The sequence below is a fragment of the Cajanus cajan genome, chromosome 3, assembly GCF_000230855.2.
Source record: "Cajanus cajan strain Asha chromosome 3, NIPB_CcT2T_4, whole genome shotgun sequence".
NCBI classification, from domain to species: Eukaryota; Viridiplantae; Streptophyta; class Magnoliopsida; order Fabales; family Fabaceae; genus Cajanus; species Cajanus cajan.
Window position 1 is genome coordinate 2,532,903 of NC_138519.1, and position 16,883 is coordinate 2,549,785.

Sequence of the window (16,883 nt, forward strand, 5' to 3'; positions counted from 1 at the left end):
TTGAAATCCACAACTGTATCGTACGAAAAACCTTAGTGGACCAGGGCAGTTCGGCCGACATCCTTTATTGGAATACATTCAAGCAGTTGGGGATTCCTGAATCCGAGCTGTTCCCCTATGACGAACCTCTGGTGGGGTTCTCGGGCGAACGAGTGCATACAAAGGGGTACATCAAGCTGACAACACGGTTCGGATTTGACGGGGATGAGTACAGCGATATCCCGGTTAAGTATGTGGTGGTGCATGCCAATACATCATATAACATCCTGCTGGGTAGGCCGTCACTGAACCGGCTCGGCGCAATTGTATCCACACCACATCTGGCAATGAAATTCCCAGGCCGATCCGGTCGAATAGTCACCATCCATGCCGATCAAAAAACTGCCCGAGAATGTTACTTTACCAGCTTGCGTTTGCCAAGAATACAAGACGAAGAGTCAAAGAAGCCGAAAAGAGTGCACTCGGTCTCACAGCAATCAGTCATGGACCTCGATCCCCGAATTAACCAGGAGGAAAGGGTAGAGCCCACTGAAGAAAAACAACCATTCCAAGTTGGCTCATCTGATCTCCAAGTCACTTACTTAGGAGCCAACCTATCCCACAAGGAACAGCTTGCCATTAAGCAAGTGGTCTTGGAAAACAATGACTTATTCGCGTGGCAACCATCGGACATGCCCGGCATCGACCCCAATTTCCTTTGCCACAAATTATCCGTCAGTAAGGAAGCTAGACCGATTGCTCAGCGGCGTCGAAAAACTGGTGACGAGCGTAAGGCCGCTATTGAAGTGGAGGTGTCAAAATTACTTGATGCCCAGTTCATCCGAGAAGTGCACTATACAACATGGTTAGCCAATATTGTTATGGTCCGCAAACCGAACGGGAAGTGGCGCATGTGTACTGACTACACTAACTTGAATAAAGCCTGCCCAAAAGATGCCTACCCACTGCCAAATATTGACCGACTTGTTGATGGCGCGTCGGGACACCGGTTCTTGTCTTTCTTAGATGCATACTCAGGATATAATCAAATCCGGATGCACCCCCAGGATGAAGACAAGACGGCCTTCATCACTGAATCGGCCAACTATTGCTATCGGGTCATGCCGTTCGGGTTGAAGAATGCCGGGGCCACTTATCAACGATTGATGAATAAAGTCTTTCACGACCAGATTGGTCGAAGCATGGAGGTGTACGTCGACGACATGGTGGTAAAATCAAGTACCGTGTCGGCACATACCGAAGATCTGACCGACGTTTTCAAAGCCCTTCAGCAGCATCAAATGCGATTGAACCCCGAAAAGTGTGTATTTGGAGTCTCAGGCGGCAAATTCTTAGGGTTCATGCTGTCCAGTCGAGGCATTGAAGCAAACCCTGATAAATGCCAGGCCATTTTGAACATGAAGAGCCCAAGCACTTTAAAGGAGGTACAAAAACTAGCAGGCCGCCTCACCTCCCTGTCTCGGTTCCTTCCTTGTATGGCCGAAATAGCCAAGCCCATCCTCATTTTGCTCAAAAAGACCGAGAGATTTAAATGGACTCAAGAGTGTGAAGAATCCTTCCAGCAATTCAAGACACGCCTTGGGGCTCCTCCAATCTTGTCTAAACCAGTCGGGCACCTCGATATGATTGTGTATTTGGCTATCTCAAGCAGTTCCATTAGTGCCGTCCTGGTACAGGAAAATCAGGAGCAGCAACAATTAGTATATTTCATCAATCGGACACTCCAGGATGCCGAACGACGCTACCAGTTGATAGAAAAGGTAGCCCTCGGCCTCATCTACACTGCTCGTCGACTTCGGCAATATTTTCAGAGCCACAAGATCATTGTCCGAACCGACTGCCCAGTAGCCAGAATCTTACGCAAACCAGAGATCGCCGGCCGAATGGTGGCATGGTCGGTTGAACTTTCAGAGTTCGATTTGTCCTTCGAACCAAGAGGTCCCGTCAAATCGCAGCATCTGGCCAATTTTGTCAACGAGCTTACCCCCCCAGGACATTTTGAAGATGAGCCGTGGACCATGCACGTCGACGGCTCCTCTAATGCCCAAGGTAGTGGCGCAGGGATAATTCTGGCTAGTCCGTCAGGCATCACATTCGAACAGTCTCTTCGGTTCGGTTTTCGGGCCTCAAATAACCAAGCAGAGTACGAGGCGTTGTTGGCTGGAATGCGGTTGGCAACTGAAATGGGCATAAAAAGAATTATATGCTGCACCGACTCAAAAATTGTGGCCGAGCAAGTTAATGAGAATTTTCAGGTCAAGGACTCCAACCTGCTGCAATATTATTATCTATTTCAAAAGTTAAAAGACAACTTCAGCGAAGTTCAGGTTCGACATATTTTGCGCAACAATAATGAACGAGCCGATCAGTTGGCTCGACTCGCCAGTAGCCGAAAGCCGGGACAATTGCGCACTACCATTCACCTTGAGGTTCCTTCCCCGAGTGTAAGCACCGAATGCATGACAGTAGATGAAGCACCCTCATGGATCACACCCATTAGGAACTATATCACTCACGGCGAACTACCAACCGACCCGTTGGAAGCAAAGAAATTGCGCACTCACGCGGCTAGATACTCCATGATTGCCGACGATCTATACAGGCGAGGTTTCTCCTCCCCGATGCTCAAATGTATAGATAGTCACCAGGCCGACTATGTAATGCGAGAAATCCACGAGGGCATTTGTGGATCTCATTCCGGAGGACGAACGCTAGCAGTTAAGGTTCTGCGCGCAGGTTACTTCTGGCCGACCCTGAAGGGAGACTGTGCAGATTTTGTAAAAAAGTGCATCCAATGTCAGAAGTATGGCAACCTCATTCATGCGTCGGCCGCCGAGCTGCACACCATCAGTTCTCCTTGGTCGTTTGCCATATGGGGAATTGACATATTGGGACCATTTCCAGTTGCAAAGGGTCAAGTTAAATTCCTCCTCGTAGCAGTAGATTATTTCACAAAGTGGATAGAGGCTGAGCCACTTGCTTGCATCTCTGCTACCAACGTCCAGAAGTTCGTCTGGAAAAACATGGTTACCCGATTCGGCATTCCATATGCCATAATTTCCGACAACGGTTTACAGTTCACGGATAAAAAATTCAACTCTTTCCTGCAAAATCTTGGCATTCGACACAGATTCACTTCAGTTGAACATCCTCAGTCGAATGGGCAGGCCGAAGCTGCTAACAAAGTCATACTCACGGAGTTGAAAAAACGGCTCGGATCAGCAAAGGGAGCGTGGGCCGAAGAGTTGCCGGAAGTTTTGTGGGCGTATCGGTGCACACCGCAGTCCACTACTAAAGAAACCCCTTTTCGCCTAACATATGGGGCCGACGCAATGATTCCGGTTGAAGTAGGCGAACCATCATTCAGACGGCAACACTTTCAGGAGGACTCCAACGACACATCTCTTCGGGCTGAACTAGATGTTCTTGATGAGGTGCGGGATAAGTCGCAAATAGTAGCCGAAGCATGCAAGCAACGCATGACTCGGCGATTCAATTCTAATCTCAAACCAAGAATATTTCATGAAGGAGACCTGGTATGGAGAGCAACCGGATCGGCAAGGCGCAACCCGTCTGAAGGCAAACTGGCAGCCAACTGGGACGGCCCGTTTCGAGTACGACACGCTCTGGACAACGGCGCATACAAATTGGAAGAGTTATCCGGAAAAGTTCTCCCGCGAACATGGAACTCTACACACTTGAAGACTTACTATAGCTAGTTGTCTATGTCACAAACTTGTAAATGTTGCAGAGGTGCACTCTTTTCCTTGAACCGGTCTTTTTCCCTCTTAAAAAATTGTGAAAAGAGGTTTTGGCCGGCAAGGTTTTTAACGAGGCATCCATTTATCAATGACAACACGATTCAATCATTCATGCTTTATTTTACAATTGTGTAATTAAAATTATTCAAGTCTTCCCTCCCGAGATGTCTCTCGGCTAAGGATGTGACTTCCAATTATTTAACAAGTCTTCCCTCCCGAGATGTCTCTCGGCTAAGGATGTGACTTCCAATTATTTAACAAGTCTTCCCTCCCGAGATGTCTCTCGGCTAAGGATGTGACTTCCAATTATTTAACAAGTCTTCCCTCCCGAGATGTCTCTCGGCTAAGGATGTGACTCCCAATTATTTAACAAGTCTTCCCTCCCGAGATGTCTCTCGGCTAAGGATGTGACTTCCAATTATTTAACAAGTCTTCCCTCCCGAGATGTCTCTCGGCTAAGGATGTGACTTCCAATTATTTAACAAGTCTTCCCTCCCGAGATGTCTCTCGGCTACGGATGTGACTTCCAACTATTTAACTAGTCTTCCCTCCCGAGATGTCTCTCGTCTCTCGGTTAAGGACGTAACAAATTTTATCAACTCAAATAGTACACAAGGTAAATTGGAAAATTAAAGGATGATTTCATTCCGGCGCTATCGGCCTCAGAAAATACATTAATTAAAAGGGCGCTACTGGCCCATTCATACATAACAAAAACAAAAAAGTACAGCAAGTCTCTAAGACACTACTTCCGGCTCCCCCTGAACCGGCCCATCCTCCAGCGCCGCTTCCTCATTCAGGGTTTCCTCCTCAATCGGCCTAGCTGGCCGTGCCGGAGCTTCCTCGTCGGCTTCTTGATCAGGAGGAATGGAAGTTATGTCCACCAGCTTCCCTTGGAAAAAATCCTTAGTCATATCTAGGTGGAAGTCAGGAGGAAAATCGCCGAAGTAGCATGCTTGACGAGCACACTGGGCAAAACCGGCTTGATGCTGGCTGAGAACCTTGGCGCGTGCCTTTTCCTGATAAGCTCCAAAGGCAATCTTTTCACCTTCCAGCTCCTTGCTCAGAATTGCCACCTTCTCAGTCTCGCCCTTTAGAGCAAGTTCGAGACGCTGCACCTTCAAGGCCAAGTCATCAGCAGTCCTGCCGCGGCGGTCTATTTCGGTCTGATACTTGCTGTTAGCCGTTTGGGCGTCAGTCAAAGCCGCCAGAGTCTCTCGGAGAGACTTTTCTTGATCAGCCAACTGCTTGCGTAGCTCGTCGGCCTCACCATTCGGCTGCATGACGATGCTCTGCGCCATCGCCACAGCACGCACTTGGAACTCACAGAAGAAGTTCCACTTTTGCGCCGAACTCATTCGGCTCAGCAGCCCCTGGCCTGCCTCAGAGGTCAGGTCTTGACTCAGGAAATCCTGAGCGTTCACATTGCCGGCCAAGAAACTTGGTGCTGACAAGTCTTCGGGAACAGGGGGGCTGGCCACTCGGCTCTGTTTCGCCCGGCGACTCTCATCATCGGCCCTAGCATCAGGCCTTCGTTTTTCAGGTTGGGGCCGGGTGATCTTCTTCGGCCGAGGCGTTGGTCTGACCCCACTACCTTGGCCAGCGGGATTCACGGGTGCGGCAGGTGTAGGCCTGTTCGACGCATTCGACGCCATGTGGTTTCGAAGCAAAGTGCGAATATCCAAATCATCATGACCCGCCATTATACCTGCACATCATTAGTCAAAATCAATGATAACACTTGAATTTAAACAAGTAGGAAAAATACCATACCGATTAGTTCTTCGACTACGTCAGCCGAATCAAACAATCGGACAAGAGGACGGCATGGGAGAGGCCGAGGCAACTTGTCTAAAAACGCAAGACTTCGTCTCTCCTCCGGGGACAAGCGTGATTTAGAAACCGTGTCATATTTGCGCGGCTTCCGGGTCCAGTAGAAGGGAAACAGTGGATTTCCTTCAGCGTCAAAAAAGTATTTCTTCCCTGGTTCCGGCCGAATCATCACTTTCATAAATCCCACTTTAAATTTTTTGTAGGAAGTGGTGAAAGGTTGTAGCAAACAGTCGCTGTGGCGAATCAAAGACAGCCACTTGGCCTTCCTTGTTGGCCAAGAAGTGTAGAAGTGCAAAAATAGATGTGGAGTGGGAGAAAGGCCGAGACCCAGACATAAATGCCTGAACCCTTGCATAGCGGCCCAGGTGTTCGGGTGAAGTTGACTTGGCGCCACGTTCAGAAGCCGAAGTATACCCATGAAATAATCGTCAAACGGGAGAGATATCTTCAGATCCCGGAACATATAATCATAAACATAGAAAAAGGGATACTTCGAAGCCCCCTGACCCAAGTAAACAAAATCTGGATTTGACACCCCATCGCCTCGGCACGGTTGAAAGAAGATGGCGGAAGGTTCCTCATCCTCCGGAAAATCTAAAAACTTCAAAGCTGATACAAAATCTACAAGAGATTTCTTACTTGTATACCGAGAGTATACGCTGCCAACCTCACCGTGCACCCATGAGTACCCTGGAGTTGATATGGGCGGGAACGTTCTTGACGATTCTCCACCCCGGCTCGGTTGTTCATCAGAATTTGCAGCCGATGCAGAACCACTCCCACTTTGAGAATGACCGGACCCAGAAGCCGACCCCACGGAGTTGTCCCCATTAGATGCCGAAGCCGAAGGCATATCCTGGTTCGGCATCGCCCTCAACCTAGATTCCCCTTCGTCCCCAGAAGAGTCAAGGTTAACAACGTCTAAATTAGCCATTACGTACCTGTTGGTTGAGCTTGACCTATCGTTCAGAACACTCGCGACACTCTCAAATAGCTTCGGCTCGGAGCAACTAATGAACGTACGCGTAAAAACCCTCACCTCGTTGCACCTATTTATAGGCGCCTCTAATAAGCACCTGAAACGACGCCCCCTCGTGCACACCGTTGGATCATTTAAATCCAACGGTGCAAAGACATGAAACTCTTCGCATGCGTCAGTAAAGCCCAACGGATACAACTTTTCGCGTTCCACACCCCCTAGCATGCGTCATTTAACGCATAATGATGGCAACCTTTCACATCCCATCAGCAGCTGTAACCCCTCACGCGTAATTAATGTGTCAGTTATGCACCAGAGCAATTAATGCTTCCCAAGCTACGCATCAGAGAGGCACGTTACTCATAACCCTTCACATTCCCGAGTCTTTCGTTGCACCCCAATCGGCACAATTAACCCTTTGCGTCGCTTCTCTCCTCAAGGCTGGGGGGCTTGTGTACCGGAAGGTCCCTATCGGTCACGTTGACCAACACGTGTCACTCTGTCAGACACCCACGCCAGGTAAACTAGCATCGGTCCGGACAATATCCGAGCCGAACTAATCTCACGGCTCAGCGCAAGACCACCCGGAGTCCCCCACATGGTAGCCAGAACTGATCCTAACTACAACGCCCCATTCCTTTACCTATCGGATCGGCGAATTACCGTGCCGAGAGGTATTCATCGTATCGCCTCATCCTTTACCTATCGGAACGGCGAAGTACCGTGCCGACAGGTAAAGGATGGATGTTAATTATGATTAGGAGATAAACACATGGTTAAGTCATTAAGTAGGTGATCAACATCGTATTACCTAATTTGGTAAACACCTGAAGAGGCCCACAATGCTCAGGCCCATGTCAGGCACTATAAAAAGGTCACTCATAACGAGGTATGTCACTGTTCATTTTTACCCTAGAGATTCGTGCATACACTAACTTGAGCGTCGGAGTGCCTTTTGCAGGTACCTCCCCTCCCTTGGAGACAGTGTTGGAGCTCTCATTCGGTCCCCTCTCATCCAGAAGAACAGGAGTGTGCCCTTAGACAGGTACAAGATTTATTAAGAATTTAATCTATTCAATTTATTTTAAAAAATTATTTAATTTATTCATTAATATTTTTTATGGTAAGATATTTGATCCGTTTATAAAAAAAATCTTGAAATATTTTTATTTATCTATCTTTCCTTACTCTCCTATCTCTATTTTTTTTTATCTACACAATTAATGTTTTAAACTTTACGATTTTTTGTTATTATATTGGCCACAAAATTTATATCTGTTGCAAATTCAAACTGCTCCTTTTGTGGCAGTTATTTATCTTCTATTGAAAGAAAGATTTTATATTCATTTGGAAAGAAAATTTAAAAGATTAGTTATTAAAAATGTGTCAATTTTTACTTTTTTTTTTTATCAAAATCCAAATCTTATTATTATTATTATTATTATTATTATTATTTTATTATATTTTTCATTCACATGTAACTTTGAATTTTTGTTGAAATCTTTGGAGTTCTTTTGAATGTTATAAATTCATAGTTGTTTTAAAATCTTTTAAACTTTTATGATAGAAATTCATTAAAATCTAAACTACAAAATTATGATTATAAAATTCCTTTTAAAAAACTTATATATAAGTTATTATATTTTTATATAATCTTTTAAAATTCATAAGTCTTTATTTTTATACTAAAATAATCTTTTAAAATCTCAATCTAAATATACAAGAAAAAGTATTAAAAAAAATGAAGAAAAAAATTCAATCAATTACATCTCTCTCATTATAATCCAATAGATTTTGAAAATATAGTGAATAAATCATTAACAATCCATAAAATTAAATACATAAGTTAAATCTAATTCATAAATATTATTGTGTAATAAATGAATTGAATGAGTTTTCTTGTGGATAAATGATGGATAAGTAACAAGATAGTCTAAGTAACAAATTTTAAACAGTAAATCTATTTAAACTTATTTCATTTAATAACTCATGTTATATATCAAATTTTAACAATCCAACCTTTAAATTAAAAACTTTTAATATATAAATAAGATTAGAAGTTTTTTAAAAATTTAAAAATTATTTGATATTTTATTTCATTAATTCAAATCAACATACAAAATATTTTTATGAATAGATGGTGAGTGTATATATATATATATATATATATATATATATATATATAACCAACAACAACAATAAAAGAAAAACAAAACAAAATTGAAACATGCTCTATAGTTTCAAAATTTCTAAGGTTAATATATAATCTTGATTTGTATATTTTAAGATAAGAAACAGAGAGATAATAAAGTAATTGATGCAGTACTTGAAAGAAAAAAGGCATAAATACAAAGATAAAATGATCAAATACAATGAAATAATAATTCTTTTTAATAAAAAAATTAATTATCTTTTTGTTCATTGTTTTGAAACATTATCGTTTAGTCTTTCTGGTTAAAATATTTTATTATAGATTTTATACATATTATTCTGAAATTTTTTAGTTGATGTCGTCTATTATTATAAAAATTAAAAGATAAAACTTATAAAATTTTAAGAACTAAAAAGAATAAAAAACATTTTATATATATAATAATTAAAAAGAAATTTTTTATTATAAAGGGTAATAAATAAATTTTATAAAATCATAATAAAAAGGTAATTAAACTTAAAAATATATATTATAAAAACATTCAAAATCCAATTATGTGCGCTAAGTGACAATGCAAAATCCGATCAAGTAATAACAAATTTTTTTGGCTCGTCTCTAGAGTATTCACTATCGATAACAATGAAGTAATAAAAAATTAATAAAGAATAAGATGTCAAAATACAATGTTGGTGGCCCTAAAAGAATTTTTTTTTCGTTCATTTCAAAATGGGAGGATTGAGAAATTGGATTGAAAATTAAGAAAAAAAAAAGTGCAAAAGATAAATATATATGATAGATGATGAAAAAAGAAAGAAGATATAAGTAGAATGCAAAAGAAAATGAATAGATGGTGAGTATATTTCTTCCTCAAAAATCATGGTCCTAAGTCGACAAAAACTAAAGAAATAAACGTGTGTATTAAAGCCGACAAAAACTAATACTAAAGAAAAAGCTATAAAATAAAATTAAGTAATATTTTTTCCAGTGACAGAATATTCCTTACTTACCACTTTAGGTGTTGAGAAAACTGCTACTTCTTCATTTGTGCTTCCACTTCTTTCTATTTGGAATGTTTTAAGCTTCTCACAATACGCCACTGACAATTTATTCATTTTTGGACACTTTATACCATGTCTTCCCTTATAGAAACGCTCCATGTTTTCTAGGAAATATAATTTCATGTTGGTCAATTCAGGGAACACTAATGGTTCATTGCTTGCTTCCAATCCATCTTCACAAGCAATGATTTCCACCATTCTCGTACAAAAGCTTACTGACATGCATGTATTCAATCTTTTGAACATCTTTGGCCATAGAAGTCGGAAAGACACTCCTCAATTTATAACAAGAAGATACATCTATACTCTGCAGTTCTTTAAAGTTGAGAATTCCTCTTGGATCTTTGCTCCACACTTGCTTCAACTTTGGGAGGTCGTAAAGAAAAATACTTTGCAAATTTGTGTCTATCCCACCAGATGCATCTCTTTGTTGGGAATCTTTGATTTCAAAAATCACTTTCACTAACAGACAATTAACAACCTTCAACTTTTCCAAACTTGCATACCATCCTTCCATGTGACTCGGAAAAATCTTGTCTAAGTTTTCACATTTTTCAATGTGCACAGAAATGAGGCTACAAAAGGAATCAACACTCATTTCAGTCTGCCATATGTCTGTTAACATTTTCATTTTGCTGAGGTGGATTTTCTCCAACTTTGGAAAGACAAAGACCTGCACTTTGATGCAAACAATTCATTAATAAGTAATGAAGCTTAACAAAAATGTCTCAGGAAGAGCATGGCCAAGAACTACACACATAACATTAACTCAAGTACATAAATTTAATTATTTACTCCAATACACACCTTGTGTACACCATTTCCTTCGGTGCAAAAAATCTTCTCCATTGCATGACACTCACTTACATAGAGGTTTTTTAACATTCTCAAACCGCTAGCCACAGATAATGAACACAAATATCTCAACTTATTACAGTCTTTCACAACTAGTTTTGTTAAGTTTTGAAAGCAAAAGCTTGACAGGGACTGGTCACACCATATCTTTTGGATGTTGATCGAGGATAAATTCAAGCTATCTAAATTTGAAATTTTAACCTGCAATAGCACATACACATTTAATATATCTATAAAAAATAATCACATTAATTAAAAGTAAAAGAAAAGGATGCCATAGCATACCGATTTACCAAAGAGAGGAGGAGGAGTCATGTCTTGCTCTTCTCTACTGCAAAAACTAGTAAATGATGGTGATAAGGATTCTAGAGTCAGAGAGTGCAACTTAAGAAACTCAACCTTAACAGAATTTGTAGGTATTTCAACAATCTCCTCTATAGAATCACAGTCAGAAACATCAATTGTTTCTAAATTAGAAAGAAGTTTAACCATGTAAATTGAGATAACATTCTTCAAATGGGCACACATATTGATCTTGATGGTCTTCAATTTTGTAAATGAGACATCTGTAACTGGACCGCAACATATCATCTCTATGTTCCACAATTTGTAAAGACATAAAGATTTCAAATTGGGAAAAGCATCCAGAGGATGAGCCAAATCCTTTGGATCGAAGATATGTTTGATGCTAAAATTATTTGTGATAGATAAGTGTTTCAGATCTGGAAATCCATCCAAATTCAACTCATAAATAACATTTTTAACACCATTTATCTCTCCCAATAACAAATTTTGAACTGTTTTAAACAACAATTTTATCCCATTTAGAGAGTGAATATTGTTAGTATCGTCCTTCAGCTGCAATGCCAAAGATCTAGATGGTTCGTACTTATTAGGCATCCTGAAATCTCCATCTGAAAACACTTTGATGTCTCCAATCACAATCTTGTAATCATTTAAGTTGTCCAAGAACAAGTCCTTGGACAAAACTATATCACATGGGATGCTTAAGTCCACCACTTTTAATTGATGCAAATGCTTTAGCTCAGAAAGCCATGAAAAGCTGATTGAGCTTTTTCTTATATATAGCTCTTCCAAGGAAGTCAACTTTGACATAAAATTAAGCTGGTCCCTCTCTTCTATGGAACAATTGCTGATGTCTAGTGATTGTAGCTTATCTAAGCACTCTAACTCAGTTGGAAAATTTTGAATTTGAGATCCAGAAAAACTGACAATTCTTAGTTTTTTTAGCTTTCCTATGGCTGACAAATTGCATTTTAATAAATTGCATCGCTCCAAACAAAGCATTTTGAGGTTTGATAGACATTCAATTAAACCTTGTAAGTTTGGCTCATGAAACCCACTCAATATTAACACTCTGAGTTTTTTCATTTGTTTAAAAAAATCAACAGGTATTTGTAAAAATGGATCATCACTATCAATTCGAAAAAATTTAAGTTGAGGACAATTTATATCACCAGGAAGTTCATTGATGATATCACTGTTGCATATAGAAATTGAAGTGCAATTCTCAAGTTCAGACCAATCATCAAGTTTACCATTTCTCATAGTAAATATATTTTTCTCCTTGTGTGCTATTGATAAAGCAGCATCGCGAACCATATCATGCATATTGAAATGATTACTAGAACTTCCATCCAACACCAAAGTTGAGCCTTTTAGCTTTTCTATTGATGTATGAATTCTGTCACGAGCTTCCATAAGCGAGTAGACCCCTTCAAGTATACCCAAACCAAAGGAATACTTCACCAAGTCCATAGTTAGTGGTTGATGACCCATTTGAGCACAAAGTAAGAAAATGGACTTGAGTTCCTCACTTTCTAGATGGTCATAACTCATCTTTAAAGATATTTCCATAGGCTTTTGCACTCCCGCCAATTCTTGCTTTTTAAGTTTTTCTAGTCTAGCTTCCCACACTGAGTCACTCTTGTCTCTTAATGCCCTGCCAACAGTAATTATTGCCATGGGTATCCCCTCACAATACTTCTTAACAATCTCTTGTTTAAAGTTGGACATTTCATTAGGTATTCCAGCCGCCTTCTGAAACAACATCAGAGCATCTTTGTCATCTAATTTTTTAATGCAAAAAGTTGACTTAACATCCATTTTATCAGACAATACTTTTTCATCCCTTGAGGTTAGCAAAATTTTGCACCCCTTATAATCACCAAAAGGTTTTTCTTTTTTCATCACTTTGCTCCTAAGCTTCATTTCATTTTTACTTGTTATCTCTTTCGTCTCATTCCTCTTGCTTAAATCATCGTCATAATCATTATCATCATCATCAAGTGGAATCCCTAACTTGTTCAAATCTAATTTGTCCCATAGGTCATCCAATATTATAAGGGTGTTTTCCTTGTCTTTCTTTAACCTCCTCCGTATACAATCAGCTCTCACATTTTCACCATTCCCTTCCAATCTCAATCCTAACACGTAAGCAATTTCTTCCTGGATTTTTTGCAAATTGGGATTGGCAGTTATTTCTGCAATAGCCACCACATTAAACATCTTCTTGTTTCGAGCTATATTAGCAATTTCTTTGACAAAAGTGGACTTACCCACACCACCTGGCCCATGCAGCCCAATCATTCTGACCGTAGGATCTTGAAGTGATGCCAATATTTCATTCATTAAGGATTTTCTAGAACCAAAATCCATGTAGCCAACATTAGACGAAGTGACATCATTAGATGTCACGTTCTCCGTATAGGCAACTTCATGAGGCTTGGGGATCTCTTCTCTTAGCTTCTTAACCTCCATTGCCATCTTTGTTGCTCGTCTGCTTAGTCTATGCCTATTCCATAAGTGAGGATACCTTGACTTTGTGTGGCCTTCATCTTTCATAAAATTCTCGAATTTAGACTCAAATTCACCCACTTCCCGTAACCATTCTGTGACCTTACCTTCAATCTTTTGTAGATTTTTATCAGCATCATCAACTTGGTGTTCTAGCCTTTCCTTTTCACGTCCAAGATACTCAACATTACAGATTAGTTCATCTACATTTTGCTTGTAATGGAGGATGTAAGCCACCTGCTTATAACCCGGACGAACCACATATTCAAACACATTTTCCACTATTGGTAGCACACTCTCCATTCCTATGAGCTTGATTTTCTTGTCCTGGGTACGACTACATCTCTTCTCTTTTTCAACAAAACGTAAAAGTGGAAACAGATTAATCAAAAGCTAACTAAGAAAAATAACTTATATTTGATCGATCAAAAATCACAAGTACATTTACTAAAATCAAGTCAAGCAACTATAAATGCTTTTAAAATTATAAAGGAATGTGAAATAAAAAAATAAGTAAAATATTAAGATTGACATTATATTTTTTGTCCATATTAAAGAAAAATTTTGCTTTTATTGGCTTAAAAGAAATTCATTTGACTTTTTTTATTTATTAAATTATATAGTTTTAATCATTCTAATTGCGACTTGGCAAGTACTCTGTAATTTGCACACCACACATTGTTAATGCTTAAGGATGCGTCAACAACCATGCCTTTGATTTTCCTTTTGGATTTTTTATTTTTTCTTAATGATTCTCCAAGGAGAAGACCAACAAAACGTTGAATCAATGGAGATGTTTTAATTTAACGGATATAAATGGAAAGGAAAAACGCAATTTGCGATCTCCATAATCTAACCCAACTCATTTTGAATGATCCAGCCCAACCAGTGGCCTCGAATTGAATATGATTTCAAGACTGTTTCCTTAAAAAAATGAAGAAGAACACTCTTTGGACATGTTTGAGAATTTTTTTCCTAATCAGATGCAGAAAAAATAAATAAATAAAATCAACTTGGAGTTACTATTGGTTCTCTCTGTCTACCAATTTTGCCTGTACACATCGGTAACAAAATTGTTCTATATATCAGTAATTCAAATAGATTTCTAGTGAAAGAGAAATAATTGAAAATCAAGCATTTATTTATTTAAAATATACCTGGAACATTAATTGTTTATATTGTCGGTACATAAAGTTTATGTGTATTATTCTGAACTTGTTTACTTCGTATTTTTTATTACAATTAAATTGTTACAATAATATATTACAATAAATTATATATCCCATTGGGTAAAATTTTAATTTTTATTACACATAAATGACTTAATTCTGAAGCACTGTAGTTGATTTAGTAGTATAACCGGGTTAGATGCATAAATACTTTAGCATTACCATTATTGTAATTTGCTTTACTGATAATAACATAATTTAATTCAGCTGTTAATCGGCCTGCATTATTTTTAAAAAATAAATGGTTTAGTTGTTCTTTTAACTCCACTACTATTATCAAAATTTGGATTTAATCTTCCAACTTCTTTTATAAATTCCATTCTCACTTCCAATATAAAATTTTAATTTATTTATTATTTTAATATTCAATAGTTAATGTAAATACATACAATATAATGGTTGTGAACTTGTCCATTTAGATTAATTTTAATTTTTAATTTTTAATTTGAATAAGAAAAATTAATTTCACTAAATATAAAATTTATTTTAAAATGTATGTAGAAAGTCTTATTAAATTTTATGAAATAAAAGACATTTATTTTTAAATATTTAATAATTTAAAATAATTTTCATATTAAATAATATTTAATTAGAAAAATTGGTAAAAAAAAATTGTTTTGTATATCAGTAATTCAAATAGATTTCTAGTGAAAGAGAAATAATTGAAAATCAAGCATTTATTTATTTAAAATATACCTGGAACATTAATTGTTTATATTGTCGGTACACAAAGTTTATGTGTATTATTCTGAAACTTGTTTACTCCGTATTTGTTATTACAATTAAATTGTTAAAATTATATATTACAACAAATTACATATCCAATTGGGGTAAAATTTTAATTTTTATTATACATAATTATTGATAAGAACATAATTTAATTCAGCTTTTAACTCCACTACTATTATCAAAATTTGGATTTAATCTTCCAGCTTTTATAAATTCCGTTCTCACTTCCAATATAAATTTTTAATTCATTTATTATTTTAATAATCAATATTTAATGTAAATAAATACATACATATCATGGTTGTGAACTTGTATATTATTTTGTTTGAATAAATTAATTTAAATTTTTTAAATTAAATAGGACAAATTAATTTTTACCAAATATAAAATTTATTCTTATATATATATATAGAGAGAGAGAAAGAATTTTATTAAATTTTATGAAATAAACAATGTGAGACCCCGGTTATTCTCTTCCTTTTCTTTCCCGAACACTCAACTCTCTTTCATTCTCAAAACTCTCTCATTCACTCCTTCTCACATCTCTGATTCACTCTCATTGCTTGAATTCAAGGTGCTGAGTAGGTGATTTGCTTCCGGAACCATGTCGTGCGGAGCTTCTCATTCTTCCACTTCTCTTCTCCATTTCTTCCTCTTCCCAGAGCTCAGAATCTTTGCCCGAGGTAAGGTAAGTTAGTTTTCTTGTTGTGGTTTGGCTGAAATGAGTCTAAGAACTCATGTGGTTGATTTTGCATGCGGATTCTTGGCTGTTTGGGTGACACATTGAGTTTTTGGGGACTTTGGGATTTTGGAAAAATTCTTGGTTTTCATTTGATTGTAGATGCATGTGTAAAAAGAAGTTGTTTTGAAACTCTTGGATGAAAATGTGGTACTTTGGTTGGATTGCATGTGCTGGAAAGTGGGTTTTTGCAGGTGCTTGAGCAAATTTTCGAACTTGGTAAGGTTGCTGCTGAGCGCTATTCATCGCGCTGGGCGCTTAGCCATCAGGAGACCCCATTTGGCCAAGCTCGCCGGGCGCAATGATGAGTGCACTGGGTGCGCTGGAGAATGTGGGTCTCTGAATGGCCCGCGCTGGGGGTGACTTGTACTGCGCTGGGGGTGACTTGTACTGCGCTGGGCGCGATATCAGTTGTAGCAGGATTTTGGGTTCTTGACTCTGTGCTGAGGGCGACCCTTGTCGCGCTGGGCGTGAGACTCCTTGGGAGTCTCTACCTTGTGGACGCTGGGCGCAATTTGAATTGCGCTGGGCTCGAGACCAAAGGGAGGTCTCTGCCCACCCCGCGCTGGGCGGTGGGTTAGGTACGCCGAGCGCGTGAGACTCCTTGGAGTCTCTGCCTGGCCTGTGCTGGGCGCAATTGATATTGCACCAGGCGCGAGAGAGCCTTGGGCTCTCTGACTAAGTCCCGCCAGGCGCGGGCATGCTTGCGCTGGGCGCGCTGGCCCCCTGGT

The 16,883-nt window shown here is 38.9% G+C and overlaps 2 protein-coding genes across 2 annotated transcripts in view; both read right to left on the bottom strand.

Moving 5' to 3' along the window:
• Nucleotides 1–16,883, bottom strand: part of LOC109802723 (uncharacterized) — an 81,714-nt gene that overhangs the window by 49,974 nt on the left and 14,857 nt on the right. The window contains exons 5-6 of the mRNA XM_083071500.1: nucleotides 10,924–10,978; nucleotides 10,591–10,839 (exon numbers count right to left, since the gene is read on the bottom strand). Of these exons, the coding sequence (XP_082927626.1) occupies nucleotides 10,591–10,839; nucleotides 10,924–10,953 (279 nt within the window). The 5' untranslated portion in view covers nucleotides 10,954–10,978. The remainder of the gene's footprint in view (nucleotides 1–10,590; nucleotides 10,840–10,923; nucleotides 10,979–16,883) is intronic.
• Nucleotides 10,967–13,758, bottom strand: LOC114916095 (putative disease resistance protein At4g27220). Its single transcript, XM_083071501.1, has 2 exons — nucleotides 11,038–13,758; nucleotides 10,967–10,978 (listed from the first exon to the last, which is right to left on the bottom strand). The coding sequence occupies exons 1-2, from the start codon at nucleotides 13,756–13,758 to the stop codon at nucleotides 10,967–10,969; spliced, it is 2,733 nt and encodes a 910-aa protein (XP_082927627.1).